Source organism: Oryzias melastigma, linkage group LG3 (genome assembly GCF_002922805.2).
Source record: "Oryzias melastigma strain HK-1 linkage group LG3, ASM292280v2, whole genome shotgun sequence".
Classification (NCBI taxonomy): domain Eukaryota; kingdom Metazoa; phylum Chordata; class Actinopteri; order Beloniformes; family Adrianichthyidae; genus Oryzias; species Oryzias melastigma.
The window spans coordinates 18,990,567-19,008,122 of NC_050514.1; the positions used below are offsets into that span (position 1 = coordinate 18,990,567).

Below are 17,556 nucleotides of genomic sequence, written 5' to 3' on the forward strand. Positions count from 1 at the left end.
TAAACTTTTTTTTTTTTTTTCAATATTTTTTTTTTATATCTTCACTGGTGTCCGTGGCAGATAGAAAATCCTGTCCACCTTTGTCATGGGAAGGATCACACTTCAATATAAAGGCGGAGCCATCTGGACCCCATAAGGATTAAAAGAAAAAAAATGAGTTTTAATTTTAAATAACCCCAAATTCAGAATCATTTGTTTATTCTTGGAAGAGAGCTTTATTTCCTAAGGGGCCAATAAAGTACCATTCATTTTCCTAAGACAGAAAAAGCTAAGTTTAGGATTTTCACTACAATTTTCCTTCATTTTAACAATGACCTTTTGCCTGTAATTCTGGGAGCATTCCACAAGAGGGCAGCACGTTTGTAACCTCTCCCGACCCTGCAGCTCTTCATGCGACGAAGAAGAACATCAAGCTTCAAACCAAAACAGTCCGTCAAGTTTTCAGGTACTGACAATGTTTCCATACATCGTACTTTTCCTCATTTGTATATTGAAAACGAAAGGGAGTAGTTTTTACCGCTAGGTACTGTAAATGTTGTTGCATTAACTACCTATATTTGTATGCGTGAGGCAAACACTTTGCTAAATGACAGTTGGCTAACCAACATTTCTTGAATTGAAGATTTAATGAAAATAATCTCGTTTTTTGTTTGCTTTCGTCACATATGTACATTTCTTTTGGGGAACATACACAAAAAGTTAAATTTTAAACTTTTTGATATAGTTTGCTAGTTTATTGAAGTATTGGCCATGCAAAATGAAAGGTAGTGAAATGAACATTAAAATCACGTGATAAATAAACAAATGAACAATTTATTGGGATTTTTTTTTTGTTGGTTTAAAAATACAGTGTATATTTTTTTATAATCATAATGTATGACTGTGAGACTAACATATTATTGTAAATGCTAATCTATTTGCAAACATAACAGCATTTATGAATTGTAAATATTTTTTGTCTTTATTTTGAAATTTCCTTTTATATTAGCTACAAAAACAGAGATTCAAACCTGAAGATCTAAAAGATGTATTTTCCTAAAAACTTGTTTCTCCATAGCTGATAATTTAGCACAATTTAATCTGCTGTCAGTACAACCAGACAAGCACACGCTGTTTAGAGAACAGTATTCTATGCCAACTACTGAACACAATCAATATTATTATAACTGCTTGTATTACAGGACCATGAGGATCAAATGCACAAATGTTTGTGTTTACTTTTGCAGGATGCCTTTCCATTTTTGCCCCCAGTGTGGAACAAAGTTGCAGCCAGGTTACAGATTTTGTCCATCATGTGGTGAGAAACTTCCCTGCGCCGCTGAAGACTCTGGACCTGTAAGCTCCACTGCTCCTACAAAAAGAGATGTGGAAACATCCACCACTAAAACAAACGTTGCTGTAGGAATAAGTTGTAAGCCTACAGAAAATAAGGGTTAGTGCAATTGCAAAGCAAAAATAAAGTATTTTCTGTATGTATTCATTTTGTCTTTGCATGGTTCTTGATCTGAACTATATATCTTTTTACTCAACAGTGCATGAAGACATCACCTCCATGAAAGTTTCACCTCGCCCCCCACTGCGAAAGACCCGTAAATCCCTGCGCCTGGATAAAGATCCCGCTCCCCTTGTGGTACCCAGCACTCAACCTGCCATAGGTGAAGGTAAAATAATCTGCTGGACAGTTATAGTTTTTTAGAATCAAACATAGAAGACGTTACATCACCAAACTCAGAGGTGTCTTTGTACGTTTGTTCAAATCAGCAACTACAACTCACTCAGTTAGGCTTCCTAAATCCAAAAAATGTGCACCAACTTTTATTTGCATCAACAGAAACAGCCACTGTCAAAACCAAAGTGGAGTTTGAACCAACCGTAGATGTTTCACCTTCTGGAGGAAAGAGCACTCGAACAGGTATAAGATAAGATAAGATCGTCCTTTATACATCCTACGGTGGGGAAATTTCAGGGTTACAGCAGAATTACAGATAGAAAATTAGAATAATTAGACAATTGACATATTTACAAAGAAAGCAAAGTTATAGTGCAGAGATAAAAGACACCTCCGGCTTCTTCCTGCCTGCTGTGGAGAATCTGCTACACCAGCAGACCACTCCATAAAAGATGGCTGATGCCACTACGGAGTGATAGAAGATCTTTAGGAGTGGTCCCTGAACTCCAAAAGACCTCAGTATCCGCAGCACTAAAAGTCTGCTCTGCCCTTTAGAGTGGTGTTGTTGGACCAGTCCAGCTTATTGTTTAGATGAACACCCAGGTACTTGTAGGACTCCACTCTCTCAGTGTCCCTTCCCTGGATGTTCACCACACATACTAAACACAACATGTAGTTACTGGCTTCTTCATACATTTAATTCACATACTTTTCTCGACAGTTAAGGGAAAGGCCAAAATTTCCAGCCCGCCTAAGAGACAAGCAGAAGAGCCTCCGAATCTGTGTGATAAAGGAAGCGGGGTAACACAGGAACCGGCAGTAGATGCTGCTTCACCTGTTTCCTCACCAATCACCAAGTCTCCTTTTAAAGGTAAGGCAGAACATGCTTGAGTAAACATGCATGTTTTTATTTACAAAACAATAGCATCCACAGGTTGACATGTGAAACAAATCTTTTTAAACCAGGAGCCACATTTATGAGAGATGTGTAGATTGGATTAAAATAAAGAAAACGGTCTAAGGATAAAACAAGGAAAAACAATTAAAAATTACATATCTAGTAGGATCTAATTCACCATGAATAATACCTTGGTAGGAAGGAGTAAAACAAAGAGGGCGAAGCATACCGTCGCAGTGGAGCCGCTGCAGGACTGCGAGGAGGTGACCGACATGACGGGGAAGAAGTGGAAGCTGCAGAAGCTGCTCAGCCAGAGCGCAGCAGAACTTCTGTATGAAGGTGAGACTGAAGGCAGTAAGATTTCACAGCTCTGTTCTTAGAAATGCACATTTCATTGTAATGGGATAGATCATTCCAGGAAACTGATCAACTTCAGCTGTACAGAAAATCTGTTTTAGCAAAAAATAAATAAATTCAAGTTCATTAAAGCATAAAAACTTGATTGATTGAATTGTTTTCGACTTTGTCGAAAAATAAGTAGCAGATTTTTTTAACACAAACAAATGTCAAGTTTTCAAGCGGCTGAAATAACACTAAAAACATATAAATAAAGATAAATAATACTTAATTGTCATCATATTTTTGTGTCTTTCAGTGACACGCCCCAACTCTAAAGAACCCCACATCCTCAAACTGGTCAGCACAAATGTTCATTTTTAAATTAGTATTTTTGTCTGATGCTTCTTTAGTTTTCCCAGAATAAGTCAGTTATTTTACTTTTAGGGAGCTAAAGATGGAAAAATCTTCAATGAGCAGAACTTTCTGCAGAGAGCTGCCAAACCTGCATCTGGTAAGTTTTCAGTTTGTTGTCATTTTTCTAATTTTTGTCGTTCCTTTTCATTCTACAGTTGTCCTGAAAGTGAATAGTCGACTATTTAGATCATATTAATTTAATCATCTTAGATTGTTGTGATTTGTTGTCTTTGTAGTGGACAAATGGATCAAACAAAACAAGCTGGATTTTCTGGGAATTCCTTCCTGCTCTGGTTTTGGTCTCCATGCAGATTCATACAGGTATGACTTAATTACCATTTGACCCATTTTCTTAAACCATTTCACGCTGACTTCTTTCTCTTTACGGTGCAGGTTCCTTATTTTCCCCAACATGGGGCGCTCTCTCCACTCTGTCATTGAGAAAGAAAGCAAACCTCTGCCAGAGAAAGTTGTTCTTCAGCTGGCCTGTAGAATAGTGAGTGTTCTTCTGTGTGTCGGCGTGTCAGGTGGCCTGCATGACTCAGGAAATCCAGTCTAAATTGAGTTATTTGCTTTCTCAGCTGGATGTGCTGCAGTTTATCCACTCGAATGAGTACGTCCATGCTGATATTAATGCAGAAAACATTTACATCAAACCAGGACAGGATGCACAGGTGATGTTTGTACAAGTACTCAATAGATTTTGTATTTTATTTTATATTTGGGTTGTTTTTATGGTATTAGATAGTGTTTTTCCTTCTAAGACTTAACCGGAATCCTCTGACGAACACGTTTCACACATGCTCTGTCAGGTGTACCTGGTAGGATACTGCCACGCCTTCAGGTACTGTCCAGGAGGACAGCACGTGGAGTACCGTGAAGCCAGCAGAACGCCGCATGAAGGCGCCCTGCCTTTCATCAGCGTGGATGCACACAAGGGAGCAGGTACACTCCCCATATGCATACATTATGCTCTTACACCTCATGTATTTGGAGTCACTTCATTCCAACTATTGGCGAATCATTTTCCTCCATCAGTGAAGCAGAAGTGATCATGTGTTCATCATCAAAGTGCAGACTCTGTCACATGATCATTTGTGTTCTTCTCTGCTTGATTTGACACTTTTTTTTACTGAATTGTAACCTCTACTGTGTTCAAAGATAACTTTTGAATGTTCTCTTCTAATTTTTTTTTTTTTTTTTTTTAATAATTTCAGTTTTTTGGTGCTGTGAGGGCTGCGACTCATGAACGATTCTGGTGTTTTTCAGGTCCGTCTCGCCGCAGTGACCTGCAGTCTCTGGGTTACTGCATGCTGCACTGGCACACGGAGAAACTGCCGTGGCTCGAGCTCGCTCAGCCAGACCAGGTGGCCGTGCAGAAACAGAGGTAGGACCTGCTGTAACAGGAGTGTCCTTTTTTAATGATGCACATCTTTATCTTTTACTGTTCCATTAACACTAGAATAAAAACTCTTTATTGCAGGTACAGAGAGAATGTAGACGCCCTGTTGAGTCACTGCTTTGGGAAGAAGAGAGTTTCCAGTAAGTTTTTATTTTCGTGTAATACAGGAGATGGTCCACGGTTTGATCTGTTTGTATATCGCTGCACAGGTGCATTTCAAACCTACCTGAAGTCTGTGATGGCTCTGGAGTACTCTGAGGAGCCCGACTACTCCTCGCTGAAGAATGGACTCCGAGCTGCTTTACATCAGCTGGGGGGGTCGGTGGAGGCGCCGCTCAGTTTTTAGGTGAGGATTGACAAGTCAAATATATTCAGTCATTCCAGTCTAAAAACAAATTGAAATCACGGTTCTTCTTTCAGTCCAGTGTTAGGTTCAGAATATATTCCATGTTTTTAAGGTCGCACTCCAGTCATCTTTTGATCTATTGTCAAAGAGTTCCTGGTTGTCTTTTAATTATGATTATGTTGTTTTTAGCCAACATAAAAAAAAAAAAAAAACGTGTTGTTTTCTAGGACATAGGACATGCATTTCTTTTATGTGCTCCTGAGTCACAAAAAATAGAATAAAGAACTATTCAGAAATGCAAAATGTTACAAGAGCAACATAAACACAATTTTCATTATAGAGGGTCTTTAAAAACAAGTAATCAAACTGAATTTAAATATTTCTAGTTTTTGTTCCTCTAAACTTAGTAATTTGACATTAAACCTTTGATCTTTTGTAGTAAATAAAATAAATACTAATCTTCATTTCTGACTCTTATCCTTTTTTCCCCACAGAAATCAAGTCAAAAAGCAGGATTTGTTTTTGCTTGCTGAATCTCTTTGCTTTGGTGTGAATGTCGACTCATGTACTTGATGGATTTTGGTGGATTTGGATTTGATGACTGATCATTTGTTGGACATTGATTCAGCACTGATTCTCGTGAAACTGCACTGTAGATTTTAACACTGTTGATGAAAGTGGAGTTCTTGTTGTCTCTGCCTGTGCTTTATCCACACATTGTTCTTAGAAAGTTTGTGTAATTTTAGTCTTTTTTTTACTGTTTGCTGCAAGTTGATGTTAAACTGATGAGACTGTTTTCATGAACCCATCTTAAAATGTGGATTACTTTAAATAAAATGTCTTCTTATTGTTTTAAAACTGTTTTTAAAGTCATTAAAAATGTTTTCCTTAAAAACTAACATTTGTGCACCAATAAAACCACACAGATCCATTTTAAAGAAAACTTTATAAAGTTTAAACATTTCTGAACATAAAAATTTGAACATTTCAAGACATATACAATTCTTATTATGAAACAGTAAATATCTCTTACTGCACACTGGTAAAGTGATTCAGAAAATAAACACTGCTATTGTCTGCCGGCTCTCCTGCTGTGGCGTTCAAAGCCGTAACATCTCTGTCACTTGAGGCACTTTCTGAATGAAGAGGCGGTTTAGGGAACATGACAAAGCACAACAATGACAGACTAGCGCCCCCTTGTGGCAGCTGTCACACACAGTTTTAGACCAGGTGGCTCTTGGCTCAGAGCCTAGCTTACACACTTAAAACTGATTTTTTTTTTTTTCATACAGACATGCAGGTTTAAATACAGGTCCACACTTAGATGTTTTTTTTTGTATTTTTGTAAAAACAGGTACATTTTGTGTTCCTAATGTGTCCGTTCAGCAGATTGAAATGAAAAAGGCTCTTAAAAGAAATGATTTTTTTGTTTTCAGGGTACATTCCTAGTTTGTAAAAGACTTCTTGTCTTCAGACAAACATCACATGCTCATAAAGTCTCTCCTCTGACAGTAAGAGAGCTTTTGGGCAGTGCTCTGACTTAACACTGAAAATGTAACTGGCTGGGTTCATTCTGTCCACAAACACTGGTGGGGTTTTTTGTTTTCGTTGGGGGAGCTAATGCAACTTGGTAAACGAATTATTTAACTTATAGAATGGCTTGAAAATAAGGACTTAGAAAATTCAGAAACAAGGCCTCTTATCTGTTCCTGAAATGCAAAAAGGCTCACATGACAGGAGCAGCTTATAAAAGTGTAAACTTTAGTGGCGTCCCACTTTAACACAGGCAACTTGATGGAGTGTAAGTCAAACGAATGATCACAGGTGTTGGAGGTGCTTTTGTGGGGTTTTTTGTAGCCACATGCAGGAACCACCAGGTTCAGCGCTCTCGGTGAACAAGGCAAACATGAGCACAAACTCCACTGCGACAGAAGAATTTGTTTGTCTAAGCGGTGACTGGAACATCCTCAAGGTCTGTGGCAGAGAAATGGCACTGAAATGACAAACGGATCAGCGGTGGCCCCACTCGACCCTCGAAGACAGTAGTGGCCAATGGGCGGGCGGGTAGAAGAACGCTCCTACGCCTCTTGGGAAGTTTCCTTTTCTGGAATTGAGAATTGTTATTTTAACACCTGCAGACTAGGGATGAGTCTGGGAATACGATGCGTATCACAATACACGTGTCCCAAAATGATACGCATCACTAGATATTCCAAGAGAGTACCAGAGACAATGTTTCTTTCTAAGATTATGACTTAGAAAAACTATCTAAACATTGACACACCTTTAACATAATTAAAATGTTAAATTATATTTCATTTAATGCTGCTAAAAGAGGCTTGATGTGGAGTGCTGTCAACTAGCGGTCAAGAGTTTAGGTGGAAAGCAAGACGCTGAACTGCATGTTTGCTTATAAATATTGTCTTGGCAGCATTTTAAATTGATACAAGAATCACCAGGTGAAGTATTGCAATATTTCACTGAATCAGTATTTTCTTACTGCAGACACTCACCATAATCTTCAACTCCTTTATCCTTCCTGCTCTCATCTTCAGCCTCAGGAATCACCACAAGACTCAAATCCTGCTCATCATCGACGCTTGAAGCCTTAAAAAAAAGATTTGAAGGACAAATTTTATTTTATTACAATTTTTTTACATGGAAACACCCAAAGTATTATTCAAAGGGTGTTTGTTTACCTGTGATCCAGAACAACAATCTTCATCTGAGTTCCTAAATCCCTCAGGCGCTTCCATGAGAATCTCCAGATCATTTCCCTCCTCTTCATCACTGCACAATTACAGAAAAAAGAAAGATTTTGGATTTTTTTTTAACATCTGCTTTATCAGAAAAACTATTTGTCTGAGGAGAACCAATCCAAGAGAGCAGAAGCAAACATGACAGCACTTACATGAACATATTAAGTTTGGAGCAGTGTCTTTAAAAAAAACTGGGAAATAACTTCCTTCAAACCCCCGGGTTTGTTTTTAAGAATGTGTGTACAGCACATACTTTACTGAACAGGAATAAACAGGCTTTTACAAGCACTTCCAGGACTTAAAAAGGACAGCCGGCCTAAAAAACATGTTAGATTTTTGAGCTTCTTGCTTGTAGGAGCTCTAGAAAGGACTCTTCATCCTCACAGTTTTGCCCAAGACAGATTTTAGGGAAGAACCGGACGGCTTTCAAATGTGCAAATTTAGAGGGATTTGAGTTTTAACTCTTGCTCAATACTTGTCTCATGTACCATTTTAATTTCCTAATACATATTTAGGATTACGTCAGGGAAAATTGCTCCACTTGTGTAATCTGTTTAGGTCATAAGTTTATTTGCAGAGGTTGAGGGTTATTCGTGGAAAACATGCCTTTAAAAATCTGGCAAAACAAAGGTGTGAAATGTTAGATCCTCAACAGGTTTACGCCTAAAAAGGAAGTATTGTACATCTAGTCCAAAGAGTTTGAAAAGCGAAGAAAAGGTAGGTGTTAAAAACATTACACTAAAATTACTGACCTGTCTGCAGAGCACAAGTCCTCCGTGTTCTTTTCTTCTTTTATGTTCGTCTCTTCCTCAGTTTTAATTTGGTCCTCAATGCACTCCCCACTCTGCTCTTCTCTCTCTACTTTCTCTTCCTCCTGCGGTCGATCTTCCTCGTCTTCATCAAAGTCAGAGTCATTGAGAAAGTCGAAACTTTCCAGAGCTGTCTCGACTTCCTGATTGAAGCTCGCAGAAGCTGGAAAAGGAGCCTGAGAAGAGACAAAAGCATATGAGTTTCTGCATGGAGCTGTCAAACCAAGTGTTCTCCAGCTCACCGTCGGAGTCTCCTCTGGCTGTTTCAGCAGCTGCATGGACTCTTGTGGTTGGAGACTTTCTGCGGCTTCAGCTCTGTCACTGTCCTGCGTTTCTGCCTCAGTCTGTTCAGCCTGTGATGAGGAGTCCTCACAGGGATTGTTCACGTCTGCCCTCTTCTCTGAAGACGCTGTGGACATGGAAGATTCTTCTGGGCAGGAGAAGCTCAGCTCTGCTGAGACTTCAGAGTCCTCTGATGGGACAGAAGACCTGCGATTTGCAGGACAGTCTGAGCCACTCTTTCCAGCGAGGCAGTCGGACTGCAGATGGCCATTGGACACCGCATCTGCAGGCGGGAAAACGTCTCCCACTTCTGTCTCGTCCTCTTCCTGGTTGGACGAGAGCGATGGAGTTGAAGCCGTGGATTTGTGCGGCCCGCATGACACCGTCAGAGTGGTTTGGAGCACGTTGGAGGCTGTCAGCCTCTGAGCGTGATGAGCCAGAGCAGGACTGGAGGAGTCGTCGGAGGACTCCGAGGAGTTGGACCAGACTGTCCCGTTCTCAATTTCACCCTGACGCTTCAGCAAGGACTGGAAGATAAGAGAACAATCTTTACACAAACTGTCACCGAGAACTCTTCCTCTCTCCAAACAGTGAGTCAGGAAAACAAGGTCTGATTCAAAAAGTCTTTCCCAAACACTCTTATTAAAAACATTAATTAGATTTTCACTCACAAACTCAATATTTGATCAATTTTAAAACCAGTTCTGCTTGCAAATAAAAAAAGGTATTATTAAAACAGTGGCGTGAAAAAACAAAAGAAAATCGTTCCTTGGATTTAATTTAAAAATTGCATCTTAAATGTGTAACAACACATTTTTTTCAACATAAAACTGAAATAAAATGTTATATTCCAATTGAGACATTTTAAGCTGCAAAATGCAAAGAATACTGTTGATTCTGTTCTTTTTTTATTTTATTTTTAAAGCAGGTTAGTGAAAATTTAAGAGTAAGAAGAATTAAAAATCAGTCATGGAGATAAAAACATCTAGAAAAATCTAACAAAATGTGTTAAGTTAAAACTAAAATCAATCAAACTTTTAATTATCCCTAAATTAATATCTGAAGGATTAAATTTGTTTTTTTGATAGATTTTATAGATGTAAAAAAGATCATCAACCTAATAAAAGCTCATTTTGTCCAGAAATCAAACGTTAAATAAAGATTTTTTTTTTTATTATTTGACAGCTCTTCATTCTCACTACAGCAGAGTGAACTACATCTACTTTTAAACACACCGGCTGAGGTGACATAGAGAGGGGCAGTTGACGGTTGAACTCCCACCGCAAGAACCTGGCCCTATCCGCCGTGCGATTGGGGAAAGCCTTCTCCAGAGAGCGGCTCTGCCTGGAGCCGCTACGAGGTGCACTCTTCATTGAAGATGAGGAAGACGAGGGACATAATGGAGCGCTACTCAACCACTATCAAACAGCTACACGAGCCACAGCTGCGCTCAAACACACGGCTGCTGCCAGTCGAGCCTGCACTGCCCACACTCATCCTCCCCACATGGGACACCCCGCTCCCACAGCCACACGTCCTCCTCGCACACAACCCTCTGTGGAGGCCCTCGCACACGTCTGTGCTACCACTACACACTAAGCAGTTGGGGAGCAGCTGAAACAGAACAAGCCAGTGCAATGACTCTGACGGCTATCGGAGAGATTCATCTGAAAAGTGCACGTCTGTGTGTTGAAAAGAAACGTTTCACAGGGTGGAGCTGATTTATTGTGGACCCTTCACTGTTTGATTGAGAACAACAATAAACAAAAATGTGTTCTATTTTCAGATACTTACGTAGAACACCTGCTCTCGCATGGAGGGTGTGTCTGGAGGGCTCTGATTGGACAGCAGCCGTTTGGAAACCGTACTGGAGGAGGAGGTCTGGTCATCCTTATCAAATGGACTTTCAAGGGAAAAGTACGGATGCTATTATAGCAGCAAAACCAAATGCTGTTCAAATAAAAGAAATTGCTTTACGGTCTGCACATTTAAGTACCTCCAAGTGACTTCCAGGTTCAGCTTTACCGTCCCCAAGTCGTTGATATCTACGGCGAGCGTCTGCGGCAGCGGGCAGAACAGATCCAGCATTTCACAGGACACGCTGCCAACCACCACGTGATTGGCCAGGCTCTTCAGCTCCGTCACCTTGACAACGGAAAGGAGCGAATCTCAGATATGAAAACACGCTTAGATCATTCGTCAACGCTGATGATTATCTGTAATGCTGGAACACAAAGGGGTTTGAGTAAACATGTTCAGACGGCAGTGAAGCCTGAACCTGACAGAGATCAGTTTTTTGTGCCTGACATCATAAACCACGTGGTTTCATTTGAGGCAGGACAGATGATCACATGTATGATATTCTACAACATGTGGCACAAAAAAATCAGTCCCATCTAGCACCACTTGCAAGAAGCTAATGAACCAGCAATAATTTTTTAAAACTTTGAGTTTTAAGGCTTTAACCTAAAATAATATTTTTTTAAAATAGCATTAATCAGTTAAGTAGATAGATAAGGTGTTTTCACAACTTAGGCATTAATATAGCTTTAGTTCAAATCATAAGTGTGACTGTTTCTCCCAACGTTTCAAGTCGTATTCATCTGATTCAGAAGCCATGACTCTGTATGTGCATTACCATATAATGTCATAGTGTCACTGTAATAAATATATATGTAGGAGATTAGCTTAAAGTCCACTACTATCATCTTTTTTAAGAGCATTCATAGTGATGTTTAAGTTATAATTATGCCGTTTTTAGCCTAAATCAAAAAACTTGTAATTTTCTAGGACATAGTTTCTGCAGAGCGGCAGGAGTTCATTACAAATTTGCCTCTGAGTTGTGGGGAGGGACTGTTGGCACGGTGCAGGCCTGCCCACACTTCCCATCATCCCTTTGTTTACACTCTTGCTAGCTTACAGCCCCTCACGACCCTAAGCTAACATTAGCAGTGCAACAAAAATGGCGAGCAATATTGGAGGCTATCCAGCCGTACAGTTTTGATGCCGGCTCGGATGAGGAAATTGGAGGAAATTCTATTTGTCTGCAAGTGGAAGCATGAGAAATGAGCAGAGCAGGGAGCTTGTAGCCTGCTGATTGTAGCAGCTATGTCACTGCTACAAGCTTTTTCAAGTTGCATTTTTTGTCTCATAACAATCTGAATAAAACAGCTTAATTTTGTTTATATATGTCCACCATCATGAGAAAAATGCCACAAGAACATGTTAAAAACATGATTTTCATCAGAGTAGGTCTTTACATTTGATCTATTTGGCATTTTTTAAGCTCCATTTACTTTCTCTTAAGGAGTAAAATTATTGCTATTTATTTATTTGTTCGTTTATTTGACATTATAAAGCATTGCTGCCAATGCACAAAGCTAATTAACATCTGCTGTCCCTGGACTCATAGTAAGATTGTCTCCCTAAAAACAAATAAAATTAGAAACAGAATGCAATGCAAGCTTAAAAATAGTAAAGACATAACATTTTGAAAAAGTACAAATATGATAAATGAGCAGACACACATGCAGTAACTTTTCTAAGTGAAGCTTAAAAGTCAACAAAACACTACACTGCAGGTTTAAAGTAGACTCCTCGATTAAAGGTTTTAGTCAAACACAGCAGCAAACATGAAAAAATATCAACTTTAATTGATTTTATTGTTTAATTTGGACTTAAAATGTTCATTACCTTTATTGACAGCAGTTCTGTAACAAGAGGCAGAAAAATATATTCCTCACTGTCCCATATCTGCTTGTTGCTGACTTCCACTCGGCCTCGTAGCCTCCAGCGCTGCCGGCCGTAACGCATCAAAACCTAAGAGGGCCCAGCCATAAACCAAGAGATCGTGCAGAAACAGATATTTAAAGAACAGCGGGGGGTTCCTGTCTTACCTCATACTGGTCACCAGCACACAGACGCGCAAATCCTGCAAGGCCTGAAACATCAGACGGAAACAGAAATGTCAGAAGTGGACTGAAAGGAGAGAACAGAAAAAGGGAAGTCAGAGACGAGTGACTCACCCTTCATCTTTATATGAAATTCTCCCATCTGGCTCTCTAGCTCACTCTCAAGAGAGCACATGTGCTGCACATGCAAAAAGAATCCAGTTTAGACAGGCAGCATTCACAGTTATGGGTTATTTCTATCACATCACTAATAAATTCCTGCATCTATTAATAAATCTTTAAGAGAAAATGAATCATCAACAATTAATTTATCATTATTTAGCAATAAAGCATTTTTTGTTCAAATTATGTTTTTTGCTAAACCTCAGAAAAATGAAGCATTTTAGCTCAACAAGACCAATTACTCCAAGTTCCTGATTCTGCAGCTTAAGTCCTAAAATATTTGCTCATTTACAAACACGGCTGCAGTCAGCTGATTCCTGCGACAAAGCGGTCCGTTGAGCTCATAGCCACAACCAAGCGACTGCCTGATCCGTAGCTCACCACCAACGAGCCATAAAGTAATTCTAAGCAGAAATAACAACTCCCGTTCACAATATTTAAACCAAAATTGAGTTTGATTATCAAAACAGACTGAATTAAAAAAAAAACACACACAATCATAATCTGTCCTGAAAGGAAGCAAAGAGAAGAGCCCCCCCTGATATGTTTGAGCCAACTTGCCTCTGTGCATTCCCTGTAACCCTTGTTGGCTTCATTCTGGCTCTCCCGAGCTTCCTTGCTGCCAGCTGCAGAGTTGAACGCCGCCACCATCTTACTAGCTCCATCACGTAGTCTGCGCTGTATACAATAAGCATCGTACAGCTCCTCAACCTAAAAGTTTCCAACAAAAAAACAGGATATTATCAAAATTTTATTTCTATTTGATCCTTTTTACAGTGGGGCAAAACAGTATTGAGTCAGCCACAAATTGTGCAAGTTCTCCCACTTAAAAAGATGAGAGAGGTCATGCATGGTTAGATTTTGATTTTGAAGATGAAACATGGTTGGGTCTTTCAGCATGACGACAATCCCAAACACACTGCCCAAAACGAAGGAGTGGGTTCGTGAGAATCGTTTCAAGGTCCTGGAGTGGCCTAGCCAGTCTCCAGATCTCAACCCCATAGAAAATCTTTGGAGGAAGTTGAAAGACCGTGTTGCCCAGCAACAGCCCCAAAACATCACTGCTCTAGAGGAGATCTGCATGGAGGAATGGACCAGAATACCAGCAACAGTTTGTGAAAACCTTGAGAAGATTAACAGAAAATGTTTGACTGCTGTCATCGCTAACAAAGGGTATATAACAAAGTACAGAGATGAACTTTTGTTATTGAACAAATACTTATTTTTCACCATAATTTGCAAATAAATTCTTTAAAAATTTGACAGTGGGATTTTTTTTCTCATGTTGTCTCTCATAGCTGAGGTATACCTATGATGAATATTACAGGCCTCGCTCATCTTTTTTAGTGGGAGAACTTGCACAATTGGTGGCTGATTAAATACTTTTTTGCTCCACTGTATAACCAAGTGTCATCTTTAACCCATAGAAGAATCAGTTTATGAAGAAAACTCTGATCTTTAACATTTGACACCAAGCTGTCTATTGGCTAAAACACTTTTTTTCCCTCTGGGTAGCCAAATGAAAGTTAATTTTTCAAAATAAAGCTGTATTTTAATAAGTAAGGTACTGTAATAACATATTCATGCTCCTAACATCCCTACTTCAGACTGTAAGCAAACAGAGACTGTAAAAGTTGCATTAAAATCTACTGTTCCCTTGATTTTTAATAATATATCCATCACTTTTGAATTATATCTTCTGTTCAAACATCTGCTTGCGGGTCAAAATAAATAAGCAAAAGCATATTGGAATGCTGCTCTTATCAGTGGATGCTGCTTTCCAATGCAAAATCCATCTCTGAACCGAGCACACGCACCTTACTGAGATGGAACTCCAGGCGGCGCATAAACCTCTCTATGGCTTTCACTTGCTAAAAGAAAAGAGCACAATGAGAGAAGTCTTTCCTCTGCTTTTAAAACACTGCAGTGGGCGTGAGAGAAACTCACCTTGTCCTGCTCATACAAAGACCCCTGCAGGAAGTAAACAGAGAAAAGTGAACACTCTGGACGTTAAGGTTAATACTGGTGTGACTAGTTTGACATCTCACCAGACGGCCGTTTCTCTTGTTTTCTCTGATTTGGTGACCCAGACTGTCCAGCTCCAGCTGGTGGACCTGCAGGTACGACCTGACAGCGACACAAACTTCAGTCTTTAAAGCGGCGAGGTGGTGATACCCTGTACTGAGGTGTGTTTACTCACTGTAAGCCTCTGCGTAAGGCAGCGTACACTTCGTCCAGCCTCTCGGGCTGGGGGGTTTTAGCGGGTGGCAGCTTGGTGGAGCCTGTGAACATCCTGCTTCTTTAGAAGGCACGTTTCTTTTGGATCAAACAGGACTGAGGGAGGGAGGAAGAGGAAGAGAAGGAGGCCGAGTTATCACCCTGATAAGGCCCAAGAGGCGAGTGCGAGAACGTAGTGTATGGAGAAACTAGAAAGCTTAAAGATTGGTCACCTGCTGAGTGGGGAGATGCAATCACTGCATGCCTGGAGAGTTGCCTGTAGCGATGTGGTTTTAGCAAATCAAAGGGCATGTCCTGCACAAAAGGAGAGGGTCGGGGTTAAAAAATCTCACTCTTCTCCCCATACCTGACACTATTTTTGCCTCTATTGTGACGGGGCTCCTGTAAACACAAGGGTAAAAGAAGAGGATACAAAGTACAGTTTCACTTCCTCAATTTGTCCAAAGGGCTTTGCTGAAAGCCTGAGACAGCAAAAGGCACGCTGGCTGTATGCACAGCTGACAGCAGTGGGGAGTACAGTCTGCTTATGCTTCTCTTCCTTTCCTCTCCACCCCTCCCTGCTCCTCCACATCCAGCACCAGAGTGCAGGAAGTCTCATGGCTGACTCTACACAGGAAATTCTACACTGAAGTCTGGCCCGAGAATATAAAACCAGTCCTCCACGAGCGCCCGGCTGTAAAATAAAAATGCCTTGGACCAAAATCAGCTTCTTTTCAGAATGCCAACTTGACGGATGCAGGGGTCAGAGTCAACGGAAGAGAAGAGAGGGTCGTGTCCTATCCGATAATCCACCCACAACAGAGATTACAGATTTAAAGCTGACAAACCTGCACACAAACAGCGACATCTGTTCCGCATAGTCAATAAATTAGCTTTATTGTTGGAACAGATGGGACGGGAAGAGCTCCACCTGTTGGGTTTGCCGAGATTGAGGAGATTTGGATTATCATTTTACATAATCAAAGCCCCATTAAATACATCTGAAGAGGGATTTACATGCTTGGGAGTTCCTTCTCATTCAGTGAAGACCATGGGGTTTAAAGGGTTCAAATCACAGCCCTAATCTGGAGGGTGAGAGCATCTGAGCACGGCTAGAACAAAGGAAAAGAAGAGGTAAAATCACATAAGAGCATTTCCTGTTTGACACAGATTGCAGCACTGACCACCATGCATGGGGACTAGAAAAAACTGCTTCACACCCATGCAAACACCTGAGCTCCTCGCATGTGTTATCGAACTGCTTTAGTTTCCTCTCCGACTGACGTGCATCTATGCTTTTTTTTCTTATATTAGTGGTTAATAGCCAGATTAATCCTCTTCGTAGAGCAGCGTGAACAAAGAGGACACTGTCTACAAACACCTCACAAGACTGGAGTTTGAAAAGAAAAAAAGGGGGGCTTCAAAGCACAAAGTGCATGCTGGGAAGTGATGTTTACAACTTGTTTTCCTTAAAAACATCCCCAAATTGATTAAATACGAATTAATATTTTATTTATTTAAAAAAGAGGATAAGAACTGTGACCATATTTTCAGTCATATGATGAATAAAAGCTAATGATATTAATAAATAATATATAGCTCTATAATATAATATTAAATTGATTTTAATCCCTTTATGAGAATAGGTGGAATTTAAAATTGTTTTATTTAAGATGGGAAATAATATTTTGAATAAATGTTGAGTGTTTTTTTTAAGTTGACTCCACATTGTTCATCCATACTTTGGGTCTGTTTGAGGAGGAGGAGGAGGAGGAAGTGGAGGAAGAGGATGAGGGGAAGTGATGTATCAATAAAATGAAGCCACCTCTATTCCAGATTACTGGATTAGGCTAACCCGCCGGTGGGCAGCAGGCCACTGAGTCGGATAAACGGGCTCACGCATCACGGGGGGGCTCTTTACTTGCACTAAGAGGCAAAAGATGAAGATCAACTCAAAAAAAAGAAGAAGAAGAAAAAAAAAACTTGGGGGACGCCATCGTGTCAGATTTATCCATGGAGGAGGCCACAAAAAGTCCGCCCCCGTCCTCACTAAGATCCCCGGAGCCCGATTTCTCCCCCCGAAAGTATCGGGCCACTGGCTGAGGAGAAAGCCCCCTCCGATCCCTCCGTGGAGAACAGGGATACGGTCTGCCATAGCCCGATGGCAGCCGGATACCATTACGATAACATCACAGCAACACAACTTCAGACTTTCTCCACGGGGACAAAACATTGTCGGGGCTGGTTTGTGACCTTGGAGATAAAAGCTCCTACCTCTGTTTGAATATCCCACGAGGAGAAGCGGTAAACCGGGCTCCCATCCCGACGAGATGCTGCGCGCACTTACC

General features: G+C 40.4%; 2 protein-coding genes across 5 annotated transcripts; one reads left to right on the plus strand and one right to left on the minus strand.

Moving 5' to 3' along the window:
- The first annotated feature begins 317 nt into the window (after positions 1–317).
- Positions 318–10,895, plus strand: vrk3 (VRK serine/threonine kinase 3). 4 transcript variants are annotated; one of them, XM_024295558.2, is made up of 16 exons: positions 318–445; positions 1,227–1,432; positions 1,533–1,661; positions 1,832–1,912; positions 2,391–2,540; positions 2,766–2,906; positions 3,223–3,263; positions 3,351–3,417; positions 3,557–3,641; positions 3,714–3,816; positions 3,902–3,994; positions 4,133–4,265; positions 4,590–4,707; positions 4,804–4,862; positions 4,932–5,068; positions 10,705–10,895. In XM_024295558.2, the coding sequence occupies exons 2-15, from the start codon at positions 1,228–1,230 to the stop codon at positions 5,066–5,068; spliced, it is 1,542 nt and encodes a 513-aa protein (XP_024151326.1). In that variant the 5' UTR covers positions 318–445; position 1,227; the 3' UTR covers positions 10,705–10,895. The 4 variants fall into 4 exon arrangements, with proteins under 4 accessions (XP_024151326.1, XP_024151324.1, XP_036066351.1 ...); XM_024295556.2 differs by lacking the exon at positions 10,705–10,895 and adding an exon at positions 5,563–5,926; XM_036210458.1 differs by lacking the exon at positions 10,705–10,895 and adding an exon at positions 5,563–5,926 and having other exon boundaries at positions 1,533–1,655.
- LOC112160770 (rho family-interacting cell polarization regulator 1) lies at positions 6,408–17,556 on the minus strand. Its single transcript, XM_024295555.2, has 17 exons — positions 17,483–17,556; positions 15,442–15,523; positions 15,192–15,325; positions 15,040–15,118; positions 14,939–14,962; positions 14,809–14,862; positions 13,553–13,702; positions 12,944–13,007; positions 12,815–12,858; positions 12,612–12,737; positions 10,915–11,063; positions 10,713–10,821; positions 8,879–9,445; positions 8,580–8,812; positions 7,768–7,858; positions 7,582–7,675; positions 6,408–7,172 (listed from the first exon to the last, which is right to left on the minus strand). Exons 3-17 carry the CDS (start codon positions 15,281–15,283, stop codon positions 7,147–7,149), a joined length of 1,902 nt encoding a protein of 633 aa, XP_024151323.1. The 5' UTR covers positions 15,284–15,325; positions 15,442–15,523; positions 17,483–17,556; the 3' UTR covers positions 6,408–7,146.

What these genes read in the sequence shown, in the direction of transcription:
- LOC112160770 (XM_024295555.2), bottom strand. Translation starts at nt 15,283, where the DNA reads ATGTTCACAGGCTCCACCAAGCTGCCACCCGCTAAAACCCCCCAGCCC. An exon ending in AACCTGGAAGTCACTTGGAG is followed by an intron (nt 10,822 to 10,914) that starts GTACTTAAATGT and finishes TTCCCTTGAAAG; the next exon opens with TCCATTTGATAAGGATGACC. An exon ending in TGCGAGAGCAGGTGTTCTAC is followed by an intron (nt 9,446 to 10,712) that starts GTAAGTATCTGA and finishes CTTATCTTCCAG; the next exon opens with TCCTTGCTGAAGCGTCAGGG.
- vrk3 (XM_024295558.2), top strand. Translation starts at nt 1,228, where the DNA reads ATGCCTTTCCATTTTTGCCCCCAGTGTGGAACAAAGTTGCAGCCAGGT. An exon ending in AACCAGGACAGGATGCACAG is followed by an intron (nt 3,995 to 4,132) that starts GTGATGTTTGTA and finishes ATGCTCTGTCAG; the next exon opens with GTGTACCTGGTAGGATACTG. An exon ending in GTGGCCGTGCAGAAACAGAG is followed by an intron (nt 4,708 to 4,803) that starts GTAGGACCTGCT and finishes TCTTTATTGCAG; the next exon opens with GTACAGAGAGAATGTAGACG.